The sequence below is a fragment of the Macaca mulatta genome, chromosome 17, assembly GCF_049350105.2.
Source record: "Macaca mulatta isolate MMU2019108-1 chromosome 17, T2T-MMU8v2.0, whole genome shotgun sequence".
NCBI lineage: Eukaryota > Metazoa > Chordata > Mammalia > Primates > Cercopithecidae > Macaca > Macaca mulatta.
The window spans coordinates 15512962-15533163 of NC_133422.1; the positions used below are offsets into that span (position 1 = coordinate 15512962).

At 39.1% G+C, this 20202-nt stretch overlaps 1 protein-coding gene across 11 annotated transcripts in view; it reads right to left on the minus strand.

The window, feature by feature from the left end:
• Positions 1 to 20202, minus strand: part of DCLK1 (doublecortin like kinase 1) — a 350726-nt gene that overhangs the window by 60703 nt on the left and 269821 nt on the right. For 6 of the 11 annotated variants that reach the window (XM_028837437.2, XM_077974211.1, XM_015120874.3 and 3 more), the window contains 2 exons: positions 7677 to 7761; positions 4593 to 4701 (listed from right to left, as the gene is read on the minus strand). The exons of 1 other annotated variant lie outside the window; for it this stretch is intronic. In XM_028837437.2, the coding sequence (XP_028693270.1) occupies positions 4593 to 4701; positions 7677 to 7761 (194 nt within the window). Of the gene's footprint in view, positions 1 to 4592; positions 4702 to 7634; positions 7762 to 14291; positions 19219 to 20202 lie in introns of those variants that run through there. 4 more of the 11 variants (XM_077974212.1, XM_077974213.1, XM_028837440.2 and 1 more) reach the window with 2 other exon arrangements.

The window sequence follows — 20202 nt, forward strand, 5'->3', positions numbered from 1 at the left end:
CTTTAAGTGAAAACACTTGGCAAGAAATCGACTCTTATATAACGAATTTGCCTTCCTACATACCTGGAACTCTGAGGACTGCTGTGCCTGTATAATTATTCAGCAAGCCGTGGGATGCAGGGCTCTTTGGTGGATTCAGAGAGGAACGAGACCTGATCCTTGTCTTCAAGGATTCTACATTTGAGTGTACTGAGAAGAATCCGAGATGACCTGATTGATTACTGGTGAGGGGAATACAGGCCGTTTGCTTGCTTGTTTTTGAAATTACGTTCTTGACCTTTTACAGAACCCGCTTTGCCACAACAAAAACAGCAGCAACAGAAAACTTTGTCTTCCTCCTGGACTATGGGAAATCAATTTGTAAGGCTGCCTTCGTATTAAATGTGACCCCAGGTCAGAACCCAAACTACTAGAGGGAAATTTTCAAATTTTACAAACTTCAGTTAAATCCAACTTTTGGTGTTTGTGCTAAAAATGGTTTGGAGACAGCTGTCTTGTTTAACTTAGTGATTCTCAACTCAGGCCAGTCTTCTGCCCACTGCACCCCTCACCCAGCGAGTGTAGCAGAATGTTTGTCAAAAAAAGAAATGGGCCAGGCACAGTGGTTCACACCTGTCATCCCAGCACTTTGAAAGGCTGAGGCAGGAGGATCACTTGAGATCAAGAGTTTGAGACCAGCCTGGGCCACCATAGTGAGACCCATCTATAAAAAATAAAAACAAAAAAAAATTAGCCAGGCATGGTGGTGTGCACCTATACTCCTGGCTATTCGGGAGGCCAAGGCAGGAGAATGGGTCACTTGAGCTCAGAACTTTGAGACTGCAATGAGCTATATGATCTTGCCACTGTGCTCCAGCCTGGGTGACACAGCAAGACCCTGCCTCAAAAAAAGCTGGTGGTGTGGAAATGGCTAGCAAAGATTGGGATGTTCTGAGCTCACATGGTTTCTCTTGTTGCTGTTATGTGCTGTGTTTTGAAGGATTTAGAGAAAGAGTGTATGGAGAAGGAAAGGCAGCTCCCGAGCAGTCCTCTCCCATAGCATTCATTGAATTTCACCGCAATCCTTGTTTGTGGGTAAAGTTCTCTGTATGAGGCTGTGTCTTGTCTCTCTCTGTAACCCCAGAAGGGCCCAGCATGAGCCTGAACTAGGAGGTGCTCTGCACATATTGTGGAAACTCCAGAGGATGGTGGCAGTTGGCACAATGACAGGAATACCACCCCCAACACCAGCAAAAAGGAGTTAGTAACACGCCCTTTGTTTACCAAGTAATCCTAACAAAGCCCAATCTCAGCCTCCTCCGTAAAGAGATAACTGCCAAGAGCAGAGAACTGAGGTATTCCACCGTGCCTTGTCAGACGGCTCCCAAGTGGAATTTTATTTTGAATCTGACAAGGGCCCCATGGCTGTCAGGAGCCAGAGACTCCTCAGGAAGGAAAGAAGGAAGAACAGTAATCCACTAGCCAAGAGCAGTGATCTAAGCTTCAGCACAAGGCATCCTCCAAATCCCAGTTCTGACGGAAATGCTTTCAAACTAGACACATAGTTGCTTTGTTGAGGTTATTATGAATTTTGAGGATTTTCTAGGTGGAAGCAATGCATTTTGGTGACCCTAAGGTCTCAGCTTGTTCTGGTGGGTTTGAGCCTGCTTATGTTCATTGCTAGAGCCAGCATCTTGGCTGCACACATCCTCAGGCTTATAGGTGCCAGAGGGAGAGAGAGAAGCATCCGCAGCAAGGATTTTAATTCAGCTCTGGTGCCTATATCACTAAGCAATTCCAGCGGTGCAGGTGGGGAAGAGGACCAAGAGCCACCGGGGGCACCATCCCTGCTCATGACTATATCACCCCTACCCTTGGCTCGTGTGGTCGTTAGTCCACACAGAGCCAGGAAAGTTAGGGATGAAAGGCATCTCACATCGCGCCCTCTACTTGTGCTCTGACTGGTCATTAGTGCTTTTCTGCTTTTTGAGTTTGCTATGGGGCCTCAAAATGCTCCACAAAACAGCTTCAAAGTAGAGCATGTCTCTTCCAGCTGGAGTCACAGTCCACTAACTTCCTTTAGCATGTCCCGGATGCCCCAGAGGCCACTCACGAAGTTACTCCTGGAACATAGGCAGAAATCTAAATGGACTTAGCTGCCAAAGACTATACCGGAACAGGACCACAGAAAGACATCGTTATTGTGTCCATTGTTGTAGATAAATCTTGCCTGTGACAGGATATGATTAGCAGAGGAGGGGCATAGTCACCCTTGGTAATACATATTCATCCTTCCAAACGCAGCAGAATGTACCCGCAAGCAATGTGTGCCATTCACATTCTTAGCTCGCTTTTTATTTTCTTGGACCTCTGGAAAATATTAGAAGAATGTTTTGTGATACCTCTGGGGAGAGAGGGCACATGCCATATGTCCTCGTTCAGTGGGAGCTGAATACTAACTTCATGGAGCAATCTGGTGTTTAGGTTCTGAAGTTTCATACAGTGAGACCCAAGATGGGAACTCATGCAAAACGAACGCAATCCAAGTTAGAAAGAAACAAATTGATTCTGGATGGAGAAATGGGAAATTTCTATTGTGAGAAGACCAGCCCTGTTGGACTAAGACACTAGCCCGATCCAAGGACTAGCTAGGAGAAACAGCACATGCCACCATGTCAGACTTAACAGATGACGGATGCTGGCAAATCACCAGACACCCCACAGCTCAGGGGCATGGCAATCTGCTAGAAATGGGGTTTTCTGCTACCGTGGAAATAAAGCCAAAAAGAGCTAGATTTACTATCAGTAAAAGCATCAATGAAATATAAAATTATAGAAGCACACATGCATTTGCATGCACGCTTCTATCCACTACCATAGGAATGGCTTTCCCTAATTAATTTAGTCTTATTTGTACAGGACCAAAGGGAAAGTGTGATTTTGGCTCAGCTAAGCCAGAGTCTTATGGGAGACTCCTTATTAGAGGCAGTGGAGTAGTGGTTAAAAGTGTGGTTTTTGGAGCTGGGCTCGGACCTGTGTCTTGCTAAGTACTTCTTAGCTGACTGACCTTGGGCACTTAACGTGTCCGTGCTTTCTATCTATCACATGGAGACAACAACACTGATATTATGCAAGTATCGTGTTAATTAAATGAAATGTCACAAATTAAGGGCTTCGTAGATAGTTTATGTTCAGCAAAGCAAGGTTGCTCCTGCTTTGGGAGGTGGTGAGGCCCAGGGATGCAATGGACATTTTTCATGTTCAGCACAAATGTGCCAAATGGCCAAGCTTCGTGGAGAGGTGGGGGAATGAGAGGGAGAGAGGAGAACCGTGGCTTGGCAGCATGGACTCAGGGATTTTTCAAGCTCCCTATGACTCATGACCCTCCTGGATGCACAGTGGCTGCTCAGCTGGGTCTCTGTCACTGTTGGGAATATCCCAGCCTTGCTGACATGTTGGAGTAGAGCAAGGTTTGAGACCCACTGCACAAAGGTCGATAAGGAGTGCTCTGCTACCTGAGCTGGGGAAGCATCTTCCAAAGAGCCGCAAGGGGTGCCGGGAGCACACAAGTGGCTATTGGCCAAATGAAGAACCCTCATGAGATGTGGGGCTCTGTAGAGACTGCCAGCTTTAATATGGCAGGAACCTGTGCTTCTGAATCAAAGCCCGTAGCGGAGGCAAGGTCTAGATCTTCCAGGCCAAAGCCTTCTCGTCTGTCTTCTCTCCTCAGTCATCCTCTCTGAGTGGAGCTCAGGAGCATGATTCTCAGAGGATTAAGAATGGGCAGGGTGTCCAGCCCCACTGCAGGCCGAGAAAGGTGACAAGGAAGTGTGTACACCCCAGGCCAGCCCCCAGAAAGCCAGAGGACACAGTCCCTCAAGGAAAGAGGTTAGTTCCCCCGACTTTTCAATATTCTGCCCACCAGCCCTGAGAAGCTGCTGGCTGACCAGGTTCCCTAAAGCAAGCAGCTGCCCGGGAAAAGCAACCCAAACGTGACACCGAGTGGAGGGCTTGAGGCCACCGTAGCTGGGTTGTAACTTTATCAGTTGTCACTTCTTCGTCTAGTAGCCACCAGCTAACGTCCTCGATTAGATATCTAGAACCTCAGGATAAACCCTTCCCTTTGGCCCACAGAGTACCGGGTTCATTCATTTTAATACATCTTAATGTATTAAATACCACTTCTGCTGGGGTCAGTACATATGCATTTTAAAGCTTTTCAAGATGATTGTTGATGCATTTCATCTTATGCTAGTATGCATTACAGACATAAACTCTCACAAGAACTTTCTGACCTCTACGAAATATGTCATAAAAAGTGTGTGAGAAAAACTATTCAATATGGTTTTTAACAACAATAAAAAGGCTTACCTGAAAAGCTGGCAACGTTTCTCTGAGTACATTTTAAAAAATCGAAGTCTTTAATTTATAGATTGTCCCCAGGTATCACTACATTTTTCAAATCTGTTGTTAGATGGGTCTTTCTTTTGCATGTGGGGTTGAGACACTAACTTATTCCATATGTACCACAGACTGGAAATAGAGACACAATCTTGGAAAACATAATGCCAAATGTAACCCTTAAGTATTGATGCAAATGATGTTCTTCTCACCTTTCTACACATTCCTTGACAACAGCAAAATTTCCATCTCCTATTGTTCTTCCGACTTTATATCGTTCTGTTATTGTAGCTGGAATCTGGAAGCCTTCCTCCGACACTTCTGAAAGAATCATTAATACTTTTTTATTGGTGGAAAAGGGAACACAGATGTTGCACAAGGAAACATTTAAAAGTATCATCTAATTGACTGGAACGGATTCAGAATCGATATGTCATTCTCTGTACAGTGAGGCAACTGCCTCCTTCCCTTGCTGACATTGTATATACTCAACAGATTTTACTAAGACAAATGATAAAATAAAAAGAAATGTAAGGGGTCCACTCCCACCTATATAAGAGAAACTTGGGTTTTCTGATGCTGTGGGGATTCTCAGGAGGAAGCTTTGCTCCTTTCACTTCATGCCAATTTGATCAATAGTGTTTACTGAATACCCACTGTGTACAGAAAAATAGCATTCCCATGTATGGCGCAGGAGGCAACTGCAGTTCGCAAGGGACTCTGGGCTGCTTGACATTGTACAAGCATGAAAATTGCCTGCTGTTTGGACAGTTAGTTTTACTACATCCTGAAATGGAAATCTCCATAAAATTCCTTATGAACTAAGCACTGATGGCCACCCGTCCTCAGTATCAACGAGCAGACTTTAGACAAATGTTCTCACCAGCAACCTGCATAGCAGATGTTGAGTTAAAATTACAATATCTATTATGTCTGTGAATGGAACAGTTTTGTAGTTTCAATTATGTTAGTGCCACTAACACAACACATTTTCCCCCTGAAAATGCATTTTGAAATATTTTGCAAATGCCTAATATGCTTTAAATATCTAAGGCCATAAAACTAAATAAGCCACAGTTAGGTCACGTAAATATACTGAATAACCTTTAACATCTTAAGGGTGTAAAAAGCCTTTTATAGCTGGACTCTAAAATGTACATGCTTTAAAGTGATAAATCCCAGCTCTCCCTCAGGCAACCTGAATGCAAAATGTGATGGAACCCTGGTGTGTTTTCTTAATGTACTCCTCTTCCGACCTTTCATCGTAAACTGAGACTAAACATCTCTCCTCAGAATACAACTTTAGGTGGTGAATGGGCTTTCTTAGTAGTTTTTGTATTCATACTTGCTCTGTGTTGTTGGAGACCCATAATCAAATGGAGACAGACAATCATTAGATATCTGCATGAGGGCCTTTCTTCTCGATTTATAATGATGCTCAGTTGGCATCAATCTGAATTCTAGAGTGGATGAAATTTCTAGAAAGTATTGAACAAATGTAGGACATTTGCTGCTGCTACTTTTGTCCTTGGCGTTGGTACAGTCTCTTCACCCCTTTATAGGTGACATTTCCCTCTTACCCTGCTAGAAGCCATCTAGGTGGTCTCTAGAATAAAGTGAGGGCTGGAGCCAATCCCCCTACCCCCATCTCACCCCTCTAAAGAAGCTGCAATTTTGCCTCTGTTTGAAGGACTCAGCCAGGGGAGTTTTGTCTACTGCAAAGCACCCAAATTTACAAAACAGCTCCCACATGACACAATCTTAAGGATCTTTACTATGTGGCTAAGAAAGGAACACTCCTTGGCTGTTGGGTACAAGTGTGACCCTGCAGGTGGGAAATGGAAGAAGGTACTTCCATCCTGCCTTCTGGTGGGAGCATTCACTGAGTTGAGACACCCATTGAAAGCACATGGCTTGGGATTTTTTTCCCTAACTATTCATAAAAGGTATCTTTTCTCACTTTTGGTTAAGAAGGCCCAGCCAGGCCAGGTGCAGTGGCTCATGCCTGTAATCCCGGCACTTTGGGAGGCCAAGGCAGGTGGAACAATTGAGACCAGGAGTTTGAGACCAGCCTGGCCAAGCTGGCAAAACCTCACTTCTACTAAAAATACAAAAATTAGCCAGGCATGGTGGCAGATGCCTGTAATCCCAGCTACTCAGGAGGCTGAGGCAGGAGAATTGCTTGAACCTGGGAGGTGGAGGTTGCAGTGAGCTGAGATAGCGCCATTGCACTCTAGCCTGAGAGACAGAGCGAGACTCCAAAAAAAAAAAAAAAAAAAAAAAAGAAAAGGGTTAGCCAAAGGTTTAAATCAAGAACCATTTCATTTCATTTAAAAAATACAAAACACATTGTAACAAAAGAGACTTCTAGGTGGCTGGTTTTCATATTTCTGGAAGTACAAAAAATTCTGATGTTGCATTGTATGTAGTCAGAAAATAATTACACTGTAAATCACATATTTCACTTAATATAATAAAAGCACTTCTCAAAGGGTACTTTTTGGCCAAAAAAAAAAAATTTTTAAATCATATCATTTAACACAAATAAGAGAAGTGGATTCCTTAACAGTGGCTTGATGGTATCACTTTTATCCTTTCCAAATATTTCCCCGTAGTTGATTTGAACCTGGTAATAGCCTTCAGGAAGGAAATAGGTGTGATTCACAATCTCCATTTCATAGGATAGGAAGTAAGATGCAGAGAGTTGAAGATGCTTGTCCAAAACAATCCAGTGAGTTAGTGAAAAAGTCATTTCTGGAATCCTGATCATTTGACCACATCACAGAGATGTTCTGCAGTGAATTAGCTCAAGGGTATTTTTGCAATTTCCACCAATTCTTTTTGTAAAACCATATTTTCATGTATTGAGTTCACTTAATTTAGGGTACATCTGTGAGACTACAACAGTCAAAAGAATAAATTGTCTTTAAATTTGAATGGTCTTTGTTCACTTAAAGTAACACTAAAAGTGAACAGGGTTTGGGAAAACAAAAACAGCCATGATCCCAGCGATCCCCTTTTATTTCCAAAGCGGGCAATAGCTGGCCTTCTTAGGATACATATGCCCTCAGAGGATGGGAAATGTCTCCAAAATGGGCCAAGTTCCCCTTCCCATTCTCACAGAGCAGATACCAATCCCTGGTGGGCACCATATTCAACCCTATCGCCTTGTGATTGACCCACAGGAGCTGCTCAGCCTTGTCCACATCATTCTGCTTGAGAAGCTACAGTTTCCTGGAGTAAATTTAGCCAACCCATCCTCTGCCTCCTCAGATACCAAGTCCCAAGCTCATCACCTTCTCCAGGGCCGTCGTTCTCATCCATCGAGCTGCAGACTTTGGTGGATGCAAGTGAAGTAGAGGAGCCGCCATGCTGAGAGCTCTGTAGGGGAACAGAAACCGGTAATTCAAAAACTGGGTCAGAAGGCCTGAGTTTCCAGGGGCCGTGCCCAGCTCGGAATCTCAAGAGAAACCTTTGCCCATGCTAGGGAGGATTTGAACTTAACACTTGGAAAAAGACGTCTTTAGCATATTCAACTGGGGCCACATCTCCCTCTCTCCCTATTAACCAATAATAGACTGTGATAACAGGATCAAGCTGGTTATTGTGAACTTGAATGTTCCATGACTTCTCATTCCTTTTGCTCAAAATCAGGGTCCTTTAGCTCACTCTTTGGGTTTGGAAGAGTTCAAGCATCTCACCTGACTCTTCCACAGTCTCTCGGCAAATGGCCCTCAAATGTGGTACCATTCTGATCCCATTCACTATTTTTTCTATTTTTCCAATAGAAAACATTTCTCTTCAGTTTGTTTTTATAAAATATCCTAAAAAAAAAAATTAAATGCTCCACCTTACCACAACTTTAGGAGAAAGGCTAAAGAGTGGGGTTGTCATTTCTATTTTGAGATCAAAACGTAAGCACTGAGTAGGTTATTGGTTTGTTAAATGTTACATAATAAGTCTGAAATAAAGACAAGAATAAAAGCCTAGGCCTTATAGTTCTGTTTGATGTTGACCCAAGACCCACGAAAGCAAACAGGGTAACCAACTGTATGAGAGAGCTCAGAGGACAAAACAGTACCAAATATTTAATATTATGACTGGCTATGGGGCAGTACTTTAACAATGAATGTTTCCATCTCTGCATCTATTTCCTGAGAAAACAATTTGCACATTTCAGTGCTATTTCTAAATAGTGAACACAGCTTGTCCTAAAAGATCTTCCTTCTGTTTCCCTGGGTTTATCCACTTGGTTGGCCTGATGGGAGCAGGAGGCGGTGAGGGGGCGGGCGGCATTGGCTCATGGTGCTGGCTGTCTGTGGAGCAGAGAGAAGGGAAAGAGCATCTGTAGTTGAATTAATAATGAAGAGGTGGTAAGAAGCAAAGCTGACCTGTTTTTCCTCTGCTTACCTGTTTCCCTGCAACCTCCTCCCCAACCCATTCAGCCTTAAACTATGTACAAAGTAGGAGGAAAGACACGTTTGACGTAATTTCATTATGGTCTATAGTATCCTGCATAGGAGATTCAAAGATTTTAGTTTTCATTAAAAAGATGAATATAGTTGGGGAAATGCTGCCTAAGTCACTGCAGAGCCATCTAAGTCAAACATCACGGAACTTTTTCCTGGGTGTGACTTAGATAAGCATGTCCCATTGGTCAAGTTCATCAAAGCTCACAGTTGACACCATTGGGATGAAAGTTAATGTAATAGCAATAGCACATCTGCTTTCCTAAAGAACAGGCTAAAATTTTCGAGATGACTCTTGTATACCCCTGGATACCACACAGTGTGTGTAATGTGCCCATTGTTTCCAATATTATAAAAATCCCCCCTCAGCAAGCCTGGTGACTTGAGCCGTTTTTCTATCTTTTGTAACCAGCAGCACACATTTGTCATGTCAGGCTAGAAAAACGGATTAAGAGTGTCACCTTGACACAGAGTTTTTCTTAGTGTGACACTATGGGCCCATAATCCACTCTGTGGAAGGGACTATAAATGTAGGAGCTTCTAAGTCATGCTTTGCTGACTTTTATGGATGAACGTCTTTTTGTGAAAATCTAGTATTTATAATATTGCGGTATGAGGCTGAGACAAGGCAGATTTATTATGTCAATAACCCAAGAAAATAAACATAACCACATTTGAGGGGACAGTGTGTGTTTTCCAGAACAGTGAGATCCTTCATCCTCTGGGTCATTGTTTTTGCTGCAGACATAATGGCGTTCTAAACAGAGAAGCACTAAGTAAATGTCTACAATGTAGACCTTCTCTTCTGGGCTTTCGGGTCCTTGAATTTCTTCCAGCAGCAGCACAAATGGTATTTCATAATGGAGACACATGGTGTGGTTTAGGCTGGCAGGTGCTGCCTTGTCACGTGGTGTTTTAAATTTAGAATACAAAGACACATTCTTTCACCAAATTAATAGACCAGTAGCATGTTTCCTAGCAAAGATGTTCACAATTTAGACACTCAATTCCAAAAGCTTGTTCTTTTAGCAAGAACATCAGGTACTCGATACAGAGCTCTGACCCATAGTACATGAAAACATCTTTTAAACTGTAACATTCTATAAACTTGTGGGCTATTATTCACTCAATGCTTTATCAACTAATGAATTGGATTTAACAGTGCCACCAAATGGTCGATCCCTGAATGCTTGTCACAATGCCAGCTGGGTTTTCTCTGCTTTCTGAACAAAAACCTCTCAAGGATTTTAGGCTCTGGTAGAAAAAAAAAAAGGGGGGGGGGAAAGTAGGGTTAACACAAGTTGCTTATGTTTGTGACTGCTTGTTTTCAACGTTATGATTGTATTTTTGTGTTTCTGAAAATGTATCCTGAGTCATTTCAAATTTTCTGCTGCTTGAGAGTAACAGATGATGGGCAGTTAAGAGAAAAATATACTTATGGACATACAGAGTTCTCTGAAAATGTAAAGCTTTCATTTTATTTGTTATGCTCAAAGAGAGTAAAATCAATGTATTAAACTTCTAATAGTGTTATCTCTTTTTTCCCAAAGAAGTAATATAGTTAATACTAAATACTTTTCCAAGATAGTGACCATTCATTGATTCCGAGAGTTTGGGGGACTGGGATGGACCTTAATATTACCTATTCCGCCCCATTTCCACCCAGAGACCAAATGCCCCCTACAGAAATCCTAGTGGGTGGTCAGATGGCCTCTGTCCAAATACTTCTAGTACTGAACATAGTACTTCCGGAGGCAGCCCTTCATCATTAATAGGAGGCAAAATAAAGGAAGTTCTTCTGTAAGTTATGTTGAAATTATATCCTTCTACATTTTCCATTTATTGGTCTTATCTCTGATTTCCAGAGTTGCCCAGTACAGGTCTAATCCACTTTTCACATGACAGTCTTTCAGGTGTTTGAAAATAGCTACTGGTCTCCATCTGTGTCTTCCCAGCACTTTGGGAGGCTGGGGCAGGAGGCTCGCTTGAGTCCACAAGTTCAAGACCACCCTGGGCCACACAGTGAAATCCTGTCTCTACAAAAAAAAAAAACCCTGGTGCTTAAAAATGAATGCAATATTCTGGGTGTGCTCTGACTAGCACAAAGCAGAGAAGGATAGAGTTTTCTTTCTCGTGACTAGAACATTAATTAACTTCAAGATCTTATTGGCTTATGTGGATGAGGCCATAGCATTTCACCTTTACAATGAGCCCACAGCTATGTCAGGTCTCCCTGGTGTGTGTTTGAAAGGTTGTCTTGGGCCAAGTCCAGGACTTCACATTTCCCCACATTAAATGTCATCTTTATTACATTAATATCCTCCCAGCCTGTTATCTTTTAGATTCTGATCTGGTCTCCTAATGTTTTTGTTCTGTCTCCCAGTTGAAGCCATACCAGTAATCAGCATGACTCTTTGGATAATCCAGCAATTCTTTCCTAATCCACCTAAATATACTAACTTAGACCCTGCTGGAACATTTCTATTATTATCCATAAGTCCAACGGAAGGATTTCGAACATAGTAAAGGCAAAATGTGTAAGTGCTTGCTCTTTAGAATTAACTTAATGAGATTAACCAGCCTTTCTTTACAACCAACAGAAGCTGAAAAGCCCACCTATATTTTTTCATTGCTTGTAAATGAAATTAATTTACCTTTTTGGTTTTTCCGAGCAGATAAATCATTTTATAGTCCACATGCCAACAAGATTTTATGTTTGCTTCAATTTGCTAATTCCAAGGCATCTGGGTGTACAGTACAAAATGTACAGTTATTTCAGAATTTAGGGCAATTAGCTGCTCTGAGAAATGTTGTGACATTTGAAATGTCATCACCCCCTCCCCTCCAAGCAGATTTAATGGGAACCATTTGGAAAGGTTGCTGGCACCTGGATGCTTTTATGGCACACCTTCATAAAAGCACTGCCCTAAGTAAGAACACATCCTAAGTGTAGCTATTGAGCTTGGGATCATATAACAGATGGAGAACATATCACACTTTTTGAAGCAAGCGAGAAAGCTGACATAACAACTCTAACCACATTTTATCAAGATGTATCTGATGACGATGTACTGGAAAACAGTTCACTTTAAATGGTGTGAGTTACTCTTGCCATTTGTATTAACGTTGTCACTCAGCTGGGGTCCACGCTGCAAGAAGATTTTGAAAATATATAATTGAGAGAATTGATCTAATCAAGGTAGAAAAATCTCACCACACTTTAGCTTTGGCTGGATAATTGCACCATTTCCACTTCACATTTTATCTTGGCATACAATTATTACCTTACTGAGTTGATACTGATTTGAAAAATGGTTAAAAATAATTTAGAAATCAAGTAATCACTGGCATATGATTTCTGAATCAATCTTATAAAGGACACACAAGCAATACATTTTTAACACACTCAAACAGTTGTCTTGGTGATCTTGACTTTAGATGCACAGAAGCTCTAAAGAGGACCTCTAACAAAATTAAATAATAATCTTGGTGAAGAGAGCTTGAAACTCACAGGATTCTATATGATATAGAAAAGCCATACATTTATTTATTTCCCAAGTGGGTATAGAACAGTAAGTTGAAGGCATCACTCTGCAATTACTAATAAGGCTCCACTATTTGAAACAAGGCACAAAGGAACTGCTTTTTCCCAATTCCTTTGTCTGCACTCTTCATAGTAGTACGTGCAGCCTAAATAAAGTTTATGGCACAGATAAGCATGAGCATAAGTAAGAATGAATACTGAAAAATGTAAAACTTTATCATAAAGATTTGGATAAATTTTTCAAAAGACTAGAGAACTGTTACTCATGAAGTTGGTTTACCGAAAGGAGGCCAAAATGCAAATGGAAACAACGGTGTTATGGCTATGTTAGTGAAACCATGCGAGCCAAGATTTCAAAGACAAATGCATTTAGTTACAACTAGATCTATACTGTTTGTTGTATTGTATTGGGTAGTTTTCTGGCCTCAATTGTCCATTCACTATACTCATATAAGCCAAGATCTATAAATTGATAATCTGAACCATTTGTCCCAAGGAGACTGTGCCATTTGGTAGCCACATGCCTCCTCTCATGAGTTACACCCTTCATGAAATCGTAGTTTGGAAGCAGCCCAGGAAGTCATCCACTGTATTTCCTCTGGATAGAATAATTCCCTCCATGATTTACTCCTCAAATGGGATTCCCAACCTGTAATGAAGGGAGCTCACCACTCTTCTAGGCACCTGCTACATTTTATGCTAAACTCTGGTTATATTAAGAAACTGTAACTACAATTTGAAATATTTATAAATTTGGAAACATTCCTTCCAATGATTATTGCTACAGACACTGATTACATTTTGCTGTGATCATTGCTGTGGACATTCATCAAGGAAATAATACAGAGAACCAATTAAAGCAAATATAATTTGAAGATTAAAGTAAAACTAGTGAAAATGTTAGATTTAAAACCAGAATTTGGAACTTATATTGTAATTATAATATTAAATATTTTTTTCATCTGGGCGCAGTGGCTCACACCTGTAATCCCAGCACTTTGGGAAGCTAAGGTAGGAGGACCACTTGAGGTCAGGAGTTCAAGAGCAGCCTGGCCAACATGGTGAAACCGTGTCTCTACTAAAAATACAAAAATTAGTTGCGCGTGGTGGTACACACCTGTAATTCTAGCTACTCAGGAGTCTGAGGCACAAGAACCACTTGAACCCAGAAGGCGGAGGTTGCAGTGAGCCAAGATCACACCACTGCACTCCAGCTTCGGTGACAGAGCAAGACTCTGTCTCAAAAATATATATATATTTTTTTCTAGCTCGGTCAGCAGAATTTCCTATCCTCTTTAACATCCTTTTCTGTCTTCCTTTTATAAATGAAATATAGTATGATTTTTGTTCTGAATTAGAGAGTCAAGTATTTTACTATCATTATTTTAATTAACTTTATTTTTAAAACCATATATTTATCCAGTGATTTTAAAAGAAATAGCTTGTATAAATACACACACAGACATGCTCACATACACATGCACATTTTTTTCCCCGCAAGTTAGATCACCTTGGGAAAAATGCCTTCAAGCCTAGCAGACCACTAGTGGTTTTAAAAATGCATGTTAATTTCTTCTTTTCAATGAGTTATCAATATGTCTGACAAATTCATCCTTTAAGGCAACCCTGAAAGGAAGGTAGAGTCCTGATTTTAATGCAACTACCTGAAACAGAATTCTTCATCAGATAATCTTATTTTGTTATTACTGTCAGTATTTTACACTTCAGATGCTATGTGGTACCATTCTGTAGTCTCTCAAATATCACTTGTTGATGCTAATTACAACAGAAGAATGCCATACACGTGATTGTGAAGGTCACCCTTACCCCACACATGGTCATTTCAATTGCAGCGTCTACTTATCAAGTTTTTTGAAAGAAACTCACTGAACAACATAGGCAGTTTTTCCTGTTTATTATATAGTTATTCTAAGGTGGTAAGTGTCACAAAGTTAACTTCAAGAGGAATAACATGGTCCAGTGTGAAACACAAGGTACAACATTTTGCAATGAAACCACAGCACAAAGTAATTGAACTTTCAAAATTGGGTAGTTCAATGAAACATTTTGTCAATGCTTCGCTCTATAAAGCTCTGCTGATGGCCTCAGTTGATGGATTTAAAAAATATATTGCTGTGTCAAATGTTTTAACACCAAATGCTTTTTTTAAGAGAATACACATCCAATCAACTGAAACTGTGAGCAGAAAGTATCTAACTTCTTTATAAAAATGTTATCCAAATTTACAACATTCATAATATATTTCAAAGTAAAGAGTTCTTAGAAAAAATAAACTCAATTCCTTGCTTACTGATGAGTATCAACTCCTCAAAAACACATCACAAGAAAGTTAACTTTCATACTTCTTTGCCTATAACCTTTAGATATCTACTACCCTGGCTTCAAAAACATTTTGTGGCCATATATAATACAAACATTCATGTATTACATGCATCATTTATACTATCTTGGAATTTATCCATCATCTTTACTAAAATGAACCGTATTTTAAAGACATCATATGTCATGCACCCTTAAAAATTATAGTGAGGACCTCTGATTTCCTCTTTTTTCCACATGCGTAACAGGCACAAAATTACAAATATTTTTCAACTGACAGTACAACACACTATATCAGGCAATTGCTATATTGAATTCAATATATCTCTAATTTTCACACTATGCCTCTGTGGGATATTTCAATCAAAGACAGTTATCACTAACATGCACAAATAGCGATGCTAGCAAGGCTAATGCAAATATGCATAAATGAGCAAATGTATGCATATATAGTAAATTCATCCAATTAACATTTTCAAGTGTGTATATATTTATGTAGATATATACACACATACAGCAAGTATATTCATAATTTGTCAACAGGTTAGAGTTTTGAAAGAACATACAGGATCGCCTTACAGGTTATCTGGCTTTGTTATTAAACTTACTTCATATCAAATATACTCTGGATTCTCTTCTATTTATGTTCCAACATTATACTTGACAATCTGCAACTGTATCAGGGTTTCATTTTTTTAGTGTATAGTGACTGACAATCACTACAAGTCATCCATAAACACACAATAAAAAAAAGTCAGTCATAGTATTCAATCTTGTTAATAATTGAACACAAAGATAAATCAATATAAACATTAATGTTACTTACATTTAATAGTTAACACAGTGTTGGATTTGGCTGAATTTCAATTTTTTTGATAAATCAGTACATCTGAATATTTGGAACCATTTGCCATACTAGTTGAGCAAACTGTTTTTTAACTTAAACATGTCCCAACTAGTATGTCACAGAGTAACACTTTATGACATGAAGATTTTATATATAATTCCACAAGAGCCAGTCACTTATAAGGCTGTATCACAAATACTATACTTTACTATTGATGGTTTATACACATACACAGATACTTACAGAAGCATACCCACATACACACCAAGCCTAGCAAATTTACATAAACACCCAAACACCTGTATAGATATATGGCCACATATGAAAAATTTAGCAGTCCAAGAATTAAAATATGTGGAATTTTCAGGAATATTATTCTATATCTTCATTTACTTCCATTAAGAAATCTGACTTGCACACTTCATTGTTTTTAAGTTTAAAAAGGAAAGAAAGAAAGAAAGAAAGAAAAAGAAAGAAAGAAAGAAAGAAAGAAAGAAAGAAAGAAAGAAAGAAAGAAAGAAAGAAAGAAAGAAAAGAGTCCAATCATGTACAGATCTTCAGGGCATGTGTTGGAAATTCCACAGCTGGTTATGTAGGGTACATATATAGTACGTTAGTGCTGGTTCAAACGGTTTTAGAAAATGTTTTTTGGATTCTTAATATTTAGATGAGCCAATATATATGCACAGGGATGTATACAAATGAGAGAACCTGACACTTCTTAAAATTCTATGGCAGTACGGAAACAGTGTAGATTTTTCCCCCTGCCTAGATGATTAAATAAGACAAAACACACCATGTGGCTTTCAGAACTATAGTCTTGAGTTCACACTGAACTTCACACTTTATATATTTTTCAGTTTTGCACTTCTAAAATGCTGAAAGCAGGGAAATATTCCTAATACCTTTTTCTACAATGTCTACGTCTAAGAAAGAAGTGAGAGCAAGTGAAAAAGTATCGAACTTTGAACTACAGCACGAAGTCTTCAGAGCACATTTAGGATTATCATTAGGACAAAACTGCATGGCTATTGCTGAAGTGCTCCCTGCTCAGTAGAACAATTTAAAAATTCATTGCCGAATTTTTTTATAAAGAATTCTATAAGTAAGTCAATCATAAGCGCCTATAAATCACCAATTCTGTTCCACCAATGAACTGAAAACTTCTGGTTTGTTGCTAAGAATTTTTTATTTCTGCTTTAGTTTAATAGAATTATGTTTTGCATAAAAAAGAGATCTCAAAGACTATAAATGGTGTGCTGTTTCAATCTCTGAGGGACTTTACTTTCAAAAAGTAAATGATATATATAGCCCCTGAACAGTCCTTTAATAGAAGTCATATGTTCAAGAGATTAAATGCTGTGGAAAGCACTTCCCTTGGAACTGCTCGAATGGAAAGTTGGCCATGATATCTATCGGCAATTAGTACAAGTTCAATTTCTTTTTGCCCTGTCTAAACAAAGCCATGGGTTCTATATCAATTGGCAATATCTACCACTTAGAACAAATAGCATTTATTGGACCTTTCTAGAAGTAGTTGTCCATAAGATTGACAGTGCAGGGAAGTTAAAATTATTGGAATTTATTTTTGTTCTCAACCATCTGACCCCACCAGATTTAAAGTAACTGTTCCACTGCTTTCTTTGCATTTTTGGCAATTTAGTCAAATACATACTAATCTTTTATGGACTCAACTGTATTAAGTAATGCATTTTACAAAGACATAACTAAAACAGACACCAGCATAGGCAACCTCACAGATGTTTACTGTTTCAGCTAAAACAAAGCAGCCTTTGATCTCAGCAGGAGTCTCTGGTCATTTCTATTGGAAACAGTTTTAAAACCTGAAGCCTGGAACAGGTATTATTATGAACTGTTCTTTCAAGATGGAATGGTTCAGTTTGCAGCTCTTGAATAACCTGCCAGAGAAATGTCTTTCTCTCCAACAGACAGCATAATGAGGCACTAATCATTATAGGGCTAAGTTTTCAAATGCTGTTAGATTGCCTGGATGTTTTTTCTTCTTCTTCTTCTTTTGGTTGGAATATTTTATTCGCTTGTAAAGTGAGATGGTAACATATGTAACTATAAACCAGATGGTAAAATTTGCTAGTTGAACAATTTATCAGGGAGATAAATCAATAACATTTAAAACAGTGTGTGACAACTGAATTTCTCTCCATCTTGAATCAAACATTTGAAAATTGTTTTCAAGTAAAATTTGAAAAACAATCATGTAAAAGCCTCGAAATGGCATCAAACATTTTTAATTTGTCACCTACTGAGATATGTCAAGCCTGGAGAATATCAAAACCATGCTTCACAAGTCTTAAATTGTTAGTGTTTGAACTAGTAAAAGTAAATGACCACTAGGATATGGCTTAAATACAATAGACTATACATATTAAATTAATTTTTAACATTCAGACTTAAAATAATTATTTTATGTTTAAGCAAAGCTGACTATAATTTTTTAAAAATAGAGGACTAGAAGAGCAGAATTAGTAGGTTAATGTTTAACAATGGGTTATAATCATAGACTTAATTGGTTTAACACAAAAGGAGTTTTGCATATGAAAATTTCCAAAACACCAGCAAGATTGAGAATTTTTCAGAGTGGAGATTTGGACACTCTAGGCCTGATTTAGACAGCACCATTTAAGTGAATCTTGCTTTTCAAATGGATTTCCTGGAAAAAGTCCAGATACAATTTTTTTTAGGTCTGTATGAAAAAAAAAAAATTCCCAGCTTTAGTTTTTACACATTTAAAAAATTATGTATATGATTGTAAGAAAAAATTATACAATCTATAGCAATGCCATTGGCCAAGTTCTTCATGTTGGCATATAGCTTAAGCTTAATTTATACTGTTTCTACTAAAATAACTTTAAAAAATAAAATTTACTTGACAACAAAAACAAGGAAAGTTCCTAACGGCTAATTTTAGAGTCTTTATGAGATGTGTCCTTGTCACAATTTTTCTTTTTCTCTCAAATATACTAACCCACAAAACAATAAGTAGCTTTTTCTACCGTCTAGGGAGAAAAAAATCTACCCAAGCATTTTTATTATTTTGCAATAAAAATACCTCTAAAAACCAGCAATTCAAATTTTAAAAAACAACATAACCTTAAGAAAAAATATGCCTACTAGTGCCATTTTAATATGCTTTGCAGAAAGTACAGAAAAATTATATCTCTATGCCTACTTATAATTAAGAAGAAAACTCCATCTACAGAAATTCTGGCTCTATATTGCCACACGATTAGTGTGTTCTTATACTCAATATTGGGTCCGTAAATGAAATTCATCTAGAGCCAGGCGCTGCACAAAAATCTCAGCATTTTGTGTTCAGATTCTCCCCAATCAAATCAATGTGGGAGATATTTTTTAAAATCTCTCAATTTCAAGGTTGAACATCATGAATATAAAATGCCTACATATTTACTTTCGTATGATTTGGTCTTTTACCATTTCAAGGTATGCAAAACTCTTTTGTGTATTTTGCTGTTAGACTTTTGCTTAGGAAATGTGAAACCTTCACCCAATCACAAACCATATACATTGCTCCATTGTTTCTTTTACACTGAGTCTCCTACTGAATCCAAGTCATCCGAAGAGAGGGGGCGGTACAGGTCCTGCAAGATGAAGGGCGGTATAGATTTGTTTACTCAACTTTCTTGGGTGCCCTGTGGCTCTCGTGGGAGCAACACTGAATGGGCATCCCCGGTTTCTAATATTATTGACCTTTTCAAGTCACCAACTTGGAGTAGGAGGAAAGATAATAATAGAGAAACCGTCTAAATAAACAAAATGGTGCTGGTTTCACCTTATTAGCAAGAAAATGCCTCTTGGTCTATTCATAATCTTTCACCTTCCTTGATGCCTGTTGAGTTGCATAGCCCCTGAGGTCTGTGAAGGTCACCTCCACTACTGTGTGACTAGGCAAATTCTTCCTTGACCATTTCCTTCCCATTCTTGGTAGAAAAGGAACATGCTTACCTCAAGATAAAATAATTTATAAGGAGGCTCAGATGGCATTCAGCAAATTCTGGTCCCAGAGCAGCAACTCAAATGTTGTAGTTGCATGTAGCATAAAACCCAAGAAAGCATTGCTTTCTCAAAATATTATGTTTGGACGACAGAAAGAGTGCAAAATTAACCCACCTCACCCCAAATCCCTTCCCAATGTTCTTTCCCTGTTCTCCAACAGACCACTCACTCATCACCTCCTCTCTCTTTTCCTCCCTCCCCTTCCTGCTACTAGATCTCGATTGGTAGCCAGGCAACCCGCTCAGATCTGCAGAGAGCGTCTAGAGTTGGCTTTTCTCCTGTTTTGTACCACCCACTCCTCACATCATCTGACTGATCAGATAATCTACAAAAGTCAGTGATGTGGGAGTATAATGGGGAGATTCATTCAGCCTACATAACACAACACATTTCTTCCTGATGGATTAAGAAATGGGACCAAAAAAAGTTCATGAGTGGGAAAAGAGCCTCCAGGCTCTGCTTCTGTGACCAGTCAAACGCCTGTAGACAGCAACTTAAATAACTCTGCTTCGGAAAAATAGGTTACTTGGTCCATTGCCACGAATATGCTTATGAAGAGAAATGTCTGG